The sequence below is a fragment of the Beta vulgaris genome, chromosome 3 (genome assembly GCF_026745355.1).
Source record: "Beta vulgaris subsp. vulgaris cultivar EL10 chromosome 3, EL10.2, whole genome shotgun sequence".
NCBI lineage: Eukaryota > Viridiplantae > Streptophyta > Magnoliopsida > Caryophyllales > Amaranthaceae > Beta > Beta vulgaris.
The window spans coordinates 13,192,224-13,203,454 of NC_079204.1; the positions used below are offsets into that span (position 1 = coordinate 13,192,224).

General features: G+C 36.0%; 1 protein-coding gene across 1 annotated transcript; it reads left to right on the plus strand.

Annotated features, from left to right (window-relative positions):
• The first annotated feature begins 3,854 nt into the window (after window positions 1–3,854).
• On the plus strand, window positions 3,855–9,463 carry LOC104888771 (NADH dehydrogenase [ubiquinone] iron-sulfur protein 5-B). Its single transcript, XM_010673838.3, has 2 exons — window positions 3,855–4,108; window positions 9,114–9,463. Exons 1-2 carry the CDS (start codon window positions 3,959–3,961, stop codon window positions 9,210–9,212), a joined length of 249 nt encoding a protein of 82 aa, XP_010672140.2. The 5' UTR covers window positions 3,855–3,958; the 3' UTR covers window positions 9,213–9,463.
• The last annotated feature ends 1,768 nt before the right edge of the window (window positions 9,464–11,231 follow it).

Here is an 11,231-nt window from a genome sequence, read left to right on the forward strand (position 1 = left end):
CCCGTCAAAACGAGTACCAATGCGACGACATTCTGGACACGCTTCTCGAGCTGATCTTAAACGACCGATTTTACCGCTAAATGTCTTTTTTTGAAAAGCAGATACCGCTGACGAAAGGGTACGAATTTTCAAAAGCCCATTAAAACGAGTACCAACATGACAATAATTAGTCAACTGTGGAGGAGAGAGATGGGTTCTTTTAAAGATTAGGCGTAATTAGGTTAACAATGGCAAATTCGTAAATAATGGCAAACGACGAGGTAACGTCCGTTCGAAATACTACATATGGTGAACGTGTTCGGAAACTCAGGAGTATATGGTGAATATTTAAAACATTGAGGGTATGTGGTGAATTGCTAATTTTGTCAGGGATTTTTTGGTTAACTTAACTCGTCACGAAATGCCCTTAATGACTAATGGTGTTAAGTTTGCGTTAGTCATTAGGATTAATTAACCACATTAACCCTAATTAAATCCTAATTAGCCAGAAAACTAACTAAATCTTAACTTTTAAGCCTATCATAACCCTAACCCCCTAACTCCAAACCCTAACCTAACCTTAAACCCTTAACTTCAAACCCTAACCCCACCATCACCAACCACCACCACCCCACCACCATTTCCCTTCCCCCTCCCCATGTCGTAACCCGCAGTAGTCCCCACCACCCACAACACCCCCTCTGCCCTCCCTTGCAGCATCCCTCTCCCCTCTTCGGCACGACATGAACAACACCGACAACAACAAGAGCAGCACAACCGTTAAAGTTCTAAAAGTTGCATCCTTAATTCAATTAGTGGAAGTATAACTCCAAAATTAAAATTCCAGAGCAAAACAAAAACAAAAATGAAAAAATGAAGCAAAATTGTTTAAAGAGTTTTGAGTCGGTGGAATTTACGACGAAGAATTCGCTGGTGCAACCAAATTGACGCTAATTCCCATGGTTTTGGGCACAAGAAGACGCGCATCTGATGATGATGTTGTGCTGGATTGGGCGTAGGAGGAAGAGGAGTGACAGAGCTTCATTGGCGCCATTGATGAGCTTCAGGAGAGAGGGGAGAGAAAGTGGGGACTTTGATTATGAGTTAGGAAAGGAAGGGGATGGTGGGGCTGCTGGGGGTGGTGGGAGGGGATCTGTTGTGGGGCAACGGGGGTGGGAGAGGAGGAGGGGAGATGGTAGTGGTGGGGTGGTGGTGGGGTGGTGGTCGTGGGATTAGGGTTTCAAAGTAAGGGTTTAGGGTTAGAAGTTAGGGTTTAGTAACTTAATTAGGGCTAGAGGGGTTTTAGGGATTAATTAGGATTAATGACTCACAACTCTTAGTCATTAAGGGCATTTCGTGAATTTTATTGAAATAGTAAGGGCATGGTGCATTTTTTAAAAAGCAGGGGTGCCCCATGAATTTTGAAAAACCACTGGGGTACCTGATAAAAAAAACTGTTATTTATAGAAAAAATATCTTAAATAAAAATGAAGATGACGATTAAATGGGTTATATATATAACTCATTTAATTAGGAAATTAGTAAAAAGAATTTTTCTAACCTATCCCACACATATGTTAAGAGTATAAAAAATTCTATATAAGATAATCATATTTATACACAAAGTTTCCATTTCAAAATCTAACCAAACTAAAAAAAATCTTACATAATTATCTCTATCTCAAGTATCTTTATCTATCCTTATTTATTAGAAAAAATTGATTCCAATAATCCAACATTTGGACCGTTCGCTCAAAATAATCCCACCTTTTGATAATAGTCCAACCTTGTAGCACTATCCGTTCATTTTGAACCGTGACCAGTTGAAGCAAGTTGATGACCAGGAGCATGGGTTAATTACACACGTGTCATGTTCTTATTCATTATGATTTAATTAATTAATATAAATTTTAGTTAACTTAATTAAAACAAAGAACCACCAATACTATCACCAAGGCACCACTGACAACAACAACACAACCACCAAGGCTAACCACCCCCATTTCGGCCCACACCATCACCAACCACCGCCACACAACCGCACAAAACCCCTCCCAACCCCGTGCGAGACCATGAGCTCACCCTTGCCAAATCTCCATTGTTGCAACTCCCGAGCTTTCTCTCTCCTTCCAAAAATATTTCCTCATCAGGGGGTTGTTTGCAGAGTGTGGGGAACGACCAAAAGGTTGAGCTAATCAACCCCATTATGTCTTTCTTTTTCTAATTCACCCTCGAATTTATTTTCCTCACATTTTTAATCCAATCAAATGATATGTAAACTTCTGAGATGCTTTCTCTCTCCTGAGATCCAAGCAAAACAAAGGAGGCTGGGGGTGGGGGTGGGGGTTGGGGGTGGGGTAGTCCGCAGGGCGTGGGATAGGGAATGGGTTATTTTTTGGGGTGGGGGTGGGGGTGGGGGTGGGGGTGAGGTGGGGAATGGGTTGTTCATAGGGGTTGGGAAGGGAAGGGGTGTTGCAGTCGACATGGGGTGGGGGTCGGGGAGGGGCTCGTCGCAGGGCATGTAATATCAGGTCGTATATCATCTCCATCTCAAAATCATGCATATTCAACTGATTTAAAAAGTACCCATTTCACCAAATTATTTATAAATTAAAACCCATAAAATCATTCAGAACATGAACAGTAAGAAAGAAGTGGGGTATTTTTAGATCTATTAAAAAATAGAACCCCCCAAAAAGTCATCCTACATATACTTTTATAATTTGAAATCACTCTTAGCATTGCTATAATTTCAATGTGGGACTTCATGTTTTGTTAAAGAAAAAAACTCACCTATATATGCCATTTCAATATGGGATTTCATGTTTTATTAATTTTTTTATATTGTAGCAATAAGACTCTAAGTGTATTTACATAAACAATTATCAAATATTTCTAGTATTGAATAATCAAAATTTTTAAAATATACTTCATTTCCTTTGTGAAGAAAATAAAGTATAATTTTTGTTTTCCAACCACGAAGATACAAAATTAAACTCAAAGTTGAGGTAAGGAGTAACAACTATTTATAAAGAAAATAAGGTTGGTGTTGGACTTTAGTGCCTAGTGGTAGAGATGACAATATCCAGTGGATCACCCGACCATCCGCTCCACCCGGTTTATTAAGTGGGTGAAAAACCCGGTTTAAACGGATGATAGCCGGGTGATGAATGCGGGCCGGGTTCGGGTGATATTTTTTCATCCATCACCCGACCCATCATCCGTTTACCACCCGATCTGTCACCCGTTTAAAGTAAAAAATATATAATTTTTTCAATTTTGGGCCTTCTCATTTTTACAACTTTACTAATCTATAGCCCAAAAGTTACAAGATGATAATATAAGTATATAAATGTTAATAATGTGAATTAGGGTTAGTTTGGAGACGATTTTACATAGTAAGTAGAATTATATAAATGGATTAGTGGTTCTTGTTAGTAATTTTTCTTTCTTCTCCTAATACTATTTGATTTCACCCGTTAATCACCTGATCCATCCGTTTAATCCGGTTACAAATGGATGGATGGATTCGGGTGGAGATGGATGGATCGGGTGGAGTGGGTGGCCGTGGATATGGGTGACGCTCCACCCTCCCCGAACCCGATCCATTTACATTTCTACCTAGTGGAGTAGAGGTCAAGTTGGATTACAAATTAAAATATAAAATAGTAATCTAAATTTTATCGAATGCATTTGTGAGCTTTCAAGCCAAACTCCATTAAGTTTAGACTCGACTCGTTAAGATATCGAGCCAATCTCAAACTCGAATCAAGACCCTCAAAGTCAAGTTTTAACCGAGCTGAATCCGAATAGTTTACGAGTCGTGCTGGTAATCCTTAGTGCTCATATAGGCATATAGCCACATACACGGGTCAGGGGCTCAGGGCTACCTTCAACAACACCCTATTTTACATTTTCACCCAACCAAAAGTATTTGTGAAAGAAATAAAGAGAGACTTCTCCTTGTCGAGCTTTAACAATGGCGTCAGGTTGGGGAATATCAGGGAACAAAGGAAGATGCTACGACTTCTGGATTGACTTCAGTGAGTGTATGTCTCATTGCCGCGAACCTAAAGATTGCTCTCTCCTTCGCGAAGATTACCTTGAGTGTCTTCATCACTCTAAAGAGGTTTCCTTCCTTTCTCTATCTCTCATTTCAATCGTTCTTTCGATTAGATCTTTCTGATTTCGATTTCATCATTGTTTGATGTCGCATTTCTCATTTTTCGCCGATTTTTATCTATTTGATTTGTTTCCGTGTGAAACCCTAGCTCACTGTTTCAATGATTGTAATTTTTGAATCAATTGGACTGTATAATGGGATTGCCCATATTGAAGTCGTTGACCAGTAATTATTAAGATGGGATTAAGAAAGTGGAAAATTTAATTTTGGCCCTAGATCTCGAGCAAATGTAAATTGAATAATTGATGGTTATGATTATAATAACATTAACATACATCAATTACTCAGGGTTTCGAATTCCAGATTACTGTTAACAATTCTAGAAACTAGAAATAGTCTGAAGGCTTGGAGTGTGTTGTGTTCACTTTGGGGGGAGATCATTATAATGTAGTAGCTTCCACTTTCATGAGTTAAATTGGGTTGTTTGACCCAGTGCAGTATATATCTTATTGGGTGAAGTGCTTTAATCGGCATAGATAGCTTGCTTTTCTTTGTATTACATGTGGCAAGATTGAGAGGTAGCTATTCGCTTCAAACTATCTTGTCATCCCAAGCTTGAGTAATGCTAATATCAACACAACTTTAGATAAGAGTTTTTCACATTGCATACACAAACTTAAGTCTCATTCATATAGGTGATGAAAATTTATCTTGGGCAAATGTGACTGATACAAGAGGATACTCGAATTTGTTCAATAGTTTCCCTTCGGTTATCAAATCTAAGTATAGCTGATTATCTTAATATACCTTGGTTAGTTTTAAAAAGGGAAAATTTCATAAAACTACCTTTTATAATCAAAAAATTTCAAAAAACTACCTTTTAAAAATTTTCTTTCAAAAAACTACCTTATATAACAAATTTAAGTTTGTTTCAATATACTACCAGTTCATCATAAATGGGGTTTAATTACTAATAATTGAGTCATCGTAAATTGCTTTTCTTTCTTCCCCTCTCGTTTCTCTCTTCTTTTCTCGCTACCCCATTAGCAGCAACACTTACGACGATTGTTATTTATTGATTAGTATTAAATATAAACGTAAAATAGTAGTATATTGAAAGGATTTTGTTATATAAGGTAGTTTTTTTGAAAGAAAATTTTTAAAACGTAGTTTTTTGAAAAAAGTTGGTTAGAAAAGGTAGTTTTTTGAAAATTTTCCTTTTAAAAATTATGGAGGAAAATTCTATTCAGTAAGTACTTAGAGGTTTTTACTACTGTAGTTGTTTTGAGGGACGAATGTCTTCATCTGAGGGAAGCTATTTGGTTCCACTCCGTGATTATCATGTTATGTTCATGTTTCGTATTCTATAGGTGTATGTTTCCTTGCACTCGCCGTAGGTCGTTGTGGCCTTGCGGTTCTCCTTGTTTAGTTGTTTCTAAACTCGCCCCTTGCCGAGGTGCACGTTTTAAACAATGCTCATTCCATATACTTCCTACGTTTCAAATTACTCGCTCCACTTCTCAATTCACGAACTTCTAGGCCATTTTTGGAGAAGAAAAAGGTAGAGAGTAAAAAGAAAAGGGACTCATGTGAGAGGAGAGAGATAGAGAAAGTTATTGCCCAAAATGGAAGTGTAGCAAGTAATGTGAAACTTCCCACAATGGAAAGTGTAGCGAGTATTATGAAACGGAGGAAGTAATCAATATCATATACACTTTTAGATTAAGGAGCAAAAGCTTAGGTATTCCTAGAATTGTCCCTATCTCTCCTGGTGAGGAGATTAAGAAACAAAAATAAGTCCTTGCAAACACTCCTAAAATATCTTCAAGATTGCATAGGGATCAAGCACTTGCTGGCCCTGTCGCTTCCTTACACTACTATGGCACATGTATGTTTGGAGTCCTCCTTTGGAGATAACACGTATAATCCTAAGCACAATGTGAGTGTTCCAGCTACAGGGGCTTGGAACTATATTCTTAGAACTCAAGTTAGTGCAAAATATATAATTAAGCTTAATTAAGGAACCAAAGCAGCCCATTAATTATCTTAAACAACTTAAAATCTTAAATGAGTTCAACATATTAAATTACGAATTCAAGAGTAAGGCTCTGAAGAAATAGCATAGTCCAAACTACTGCACCAATTTTGATGATTCAAAGAGCCAGGACCTTGAAAGGTAGTACTAAGACATTACAGACAAGCTTGTTAAGGAATGTAGGAACATGGATGTCCCAACTAGTGTAATTAGGCATTATCCAATTTCCCCTAATTACTGTGTAGACATACTGTCCAAGGGGTTGCAATAGGCTTTGTGCCATGACTATATAATTTATGCTACTCCTTTTTCACCAAAAAAAGAAAGCCAAGACCTTAATGCACATTCATCTTCCTATCATTTTGCTTACTAGGACTCCAATTAATTCAGGCTAAATATCAATAGAGGGGAAATAATTTGGTGAAGGGTTTCTGGAGAGAACTTATTCCACCAAATTCATCCAAATAATACATACCTTTTCTTCTCCCAAAAGTGGAAGGACCTTTTAGAAATTAAAACCCAAAGTTCTTATTTGCTGGTGACGCGAGAAGTGCCTTTTGTCTCAAGCCAAACAAGTATAGTAAGGCGACAAGTTTTTACCTATATTTCAAGTATGGAGACCATCACTTGAAGCCCCCTCAATATTCCTGGACATGGGCGACAATTGGTGGTGTCTTTTAAATATAATTCTATATTACTTGTCTATTAAAAAGAGGTTTCCGGACATATTCTTTGTATTCTAACATGGAAGAGGGGGGGGGGTGTTCAATGGGGGTTTCTTCTTTTCTTTCTCTTCCTCATTGGTGGGATTATGGAACCTTTCCTTCGGTAGGCTAATATCTTCCTAGTTTTACTATATTTTTTCATGTAAGTTATTTATTGAATTGTCATCCCCTATCAGTACTAAAATCATAGAAAGTTTTTACAGAATCCCCCCCCCCAAAAAAAAAAAACTTTACATACCTGGCTTGGGCTTTGTTTAAATTGTAGCTATGTAAGTATGTTGCTCATTTTGAAAACTGACCATTCTCTGGCTATTTTATTTTGGTTTTTTCTATGAGCATTGAGCATGCTCCTAGCAGAACCTTTATTAAGCATTTCATTGATTTGTGGGCTGTCAAATACTTCCATAGCAGGAAAATCATTGCCCTCATACTTCAATCTATATTACTTATGTACTAAAACATAAGCTACTACTACTGATTTTTCCTTCTAAACCCACTAAATTTCCCTTCTAAATTCACCAATTCTTTAATATGAAAGCCAACTATATGCATAATTAATTGCAACGATTCTTAGATAATTTCAGTTTGAATTGAACTCCTTTTTCTCTTTGATAATAAATTCCCAAATGGAATAAACCCTTATTCACAAACTGTTTCTACTTATTAGTAACTTTTTCATAGTTTGATTCTCATATGTTTAATTATTCTATTACTTTTGTATATATATACTTATTGACAAACCAAGCATCTCACGCTATGAGCTAGTATTTACTTTGCCAAGAGAAGCCTTTGTAAGCTGGTTTTTATTTTCCTTTCCTACCTATATGTGTTGTGGAGTGGCTTGAACGGGTGTGCTGCTACGCTGCCAACACTTTCCCCCACCTTCATGGATCTTTCTTACGAGTTATCATTATCCAAGGCCATCAGATCACTGTGTCAGAATAGCCTGAACTGATGAATTCTAATGCTGTATTTTCTTGTTTGAGATACACTTATAGGCCAACCATCTGCTAGTGGGAATATGAGCTTCTGAGTAATGGCTTGTCCCTCCACTCCCCCTAATTCCCTATATAGCTCATCAATCACATCTGGTACAATAGAATTGACGGCAGTAATATAAATTTCGTAAACCATTAATGTTGAAAGAAAATAAGCACTGCAAACCTCTGTCCTCTTCCAGATGTTGCTCCTCATTTGAATTTTTTGCATTTTGTGCATTTTGTGCTTTGATAATGACTGTATATTATGCATTTCAAGGAGTCCATGAAAATGCATGATTTGGCAGTTCCTTTTTTCTTTTTTTGAACTGAGGAGAGTAAGCAACCTCTTTTAGCGCCAGACCTTACAATCGAGTTGATCGTGTCATGTGCAATGTCCATCAATGATGGCTCATTACTGTCCATTTATTTAGCAGTTGCCTATGATGTTGTGAGTTTGTATTTTATTTGATAGTCATTGGTAGTTCAGAGTGTGCAAAGTGCAAGCACCTTTGCTGTTTTTCTGCTGCCTACTGGTGAAAATTTTCAAACAAGTGGTTTTTGGCTGAACATGAGAAGTAATATTTTCTAGGAACTTGTTTTTCCCTTCTATTCCATTTTTTAGGAAGTGGAAAGAATTGTTTGGTTGATCAAGATAAGTAAAACTTCCCATAGTTAAGTAACTTCCTCCATTTTGTGAAATGTATAAAGTTAGGAAGTGTAACTTCATACACTTTCTTCTTCCACTTTCTAGGAACTTCTCTTTCACTGTGTTTTCTTCAATGTCAACCAATTAAGCACCAAAAGTACCATTGTAGGAGTGAGGCCCTCAATAACAGTCTTTCTCTTGTCTTTAGTGATAGTTATACCTTCGTTGGATTTGATAATCACATATTATAGGATTTCCAAAAATAGTTGTCACCTTTGGTATTGTAATAATGGTTTATGATTAATTTAAATGATGATAAGATTTTAGAAATGAATCAACTCTAATCAAACGTCTTTGTAGAATCCATTCATATTCTTAGTAATAAGGGATGAAGATAATGTGACAATTTAAGAAGTAATATGCTGTAGCTTGCTATCTAGTTTACTTCTCCATTTCTTTTGGCATGTGTCTTCAAAGTACTACTATATAGCACATGATTAGGTGCGTCAGATTGTTTTGAGTGTACACAAAAGTGCAAGTCCAGGCTTGCTACATTGTTGGCAATTCAGCGCACCTTGCTTTAAGGTTTCTTTTATGATTAAATAGTTGTTTGATTCATTTGCAGTTTCAAAGAAGAAACAAGGTTTACAAGGAAGAGCAGCGTCAGATAAGAGCAGCTGCAAGGAAGGCGAAGGGTGAAGACGATAGCAAAAGTCATCACTGATACTAGCTATTATGGCTGATCTGAAATTTCCGGAATAAATTACATACCAAATCTTTTTGTAATTGATTTAAATTGGCATTAGCTGCGTATGCATGTTTGGAGTGCTCAGTCTGACTTTTGCAATTCATCATCTGCAATTGATGAGGAGGTTTTTATCCATATTTGCATTTGAGATCGAGTGTAATGCTTTACTTTGCACAATTTCTTTTTGAAATATTTGACTATGAGTGTGGAGGTTTGAATGTTTTTCACTTTAGGTACCTCCTTTTACAAAGGCTTGCATTAACTCTACTTGAGAGATTCAAATATTAATTAGAAATTGGAACAGCAAACCAAGAGATTCAAATGTATTAATAGAAAATTAATTAACAAGTAGTAGTTGATGCTTAAAACGTTTTTCTTTATTACATTCCTTAATCTTGCCTACCTATTTTGGAGATGGGACTTAGCCCATGTGTTAAAATCCGACCTTTTTTTAATTGTATTTTGCTTTTTTTTTTAATGCTTTTTAGTACTTTAATTTTTGAGTTTTTTGTGGGGATATACCAGGATAATAGGGTATTTTGTGGGGATATACCTCACTAAAATTTTTTTGTGGGGATATACCAACCTAAATTTAAGTTTTGTTAAAAGGTACCAAAAACACTATTTTCGGCGAAAAATTCTAATTTTCGGCCTTTGTGGTAGGAACTCGTGAGGGAGCCACAAAATGACAGTGTGGGAGTTGGAGGAAAATGAATTTAATAGAAGCAATTGAATATCACACACTATACAAAGAGTAATTAAGCAAGTCAAAGGTTGAAAATTTAACTTTCTTGCCGAAAATAGTGTTTTTGGTATCTTTTAACAAAACTTAAATTTAGGTTGGTATATCCCCAGAAAAAAAATTTAGTGAGGTATATCCCCCACAAAATGCCCTATTATCCTGGTATATCCCTGCAAAAAACTCTTAATTTTTTAGTTTTATATTTCAGTTTTTTAGGCCATTTTGATGTTATTGTAAAATTGGCCCTATTTGGCAAATAGAGTTTAGAGTTTAGCTGTTAGAGTTTAGAGTTTGTTGTTAGAGTTTTAATTTTTTGTTCAGCAGATTTAACTATTTATTTGATAACTTTTTTTTTTAAATTGTGTTTGGTAACAATTAACTGATTGCTAAAAACTTATCCTCATTTGTTTGTGCGAAATAACATTTATAGACATTTTAATACATATAGGTAGTATTATTATTAGAGGCAAAAAAGACATTCAACATATTTTTACCTAATCCTCTAAAGAAAAAGCTCTTATTATGAGCTTTTTTCATTTTGAGAGTTTTTATTCCAAAACTCTCTTTAAAACTCTCTTATACCAAATACCCTTTTAGAATTTTTTTTAACTAGTCAAAACTCTGAAAGTGATTCAAAACTCTCTTTTTGCTCCAAAATAATTGCCAAACACCCCATGTGTGTTAATTAGGAATTCTTCCTATCTCACACTTTATGGTACTCCTGTTTTTTTTTTTTTTTATCGTTCTCACTTAGAATCTTGACACTATTCATACTTAGAGAGAATCTTAATTTTTATCAATTTATAAGAAAAAATATAGTCATATGGGATCTTGTTTGATTCGTCTCGATTAGTACATTATTAATATTCAATCATTATAAATTTTACTAATATATAATGAAATATATTTAAGTTTAAAGATGTGTAAAGGAAAGTGAAAAGATGTAAAAAAATACAGAGAAAGTATTAATATAATCAAAGTTTTTAGCAAGCTTCAACCACATTAAACGAGCTTAATTAGATTCCACACACCTTTAGCATAGAGCTGATCATTTTGACCCGGTCCGGCCCGTTTTTGGGCAGAACTTTTTGACCCGATTTTTTTGGGATTTGGACAAGCCAAAAACGACTTTTTCGTCCATTCCGTTTTTGGCCCGACCCGACTAATGTTTTTTTTGCTCTGACCCGACCCGACCCGATCACCTGTACCTGCATCACATCTGTACGACCGAGGCCAGTACGGTTATTAGCTAT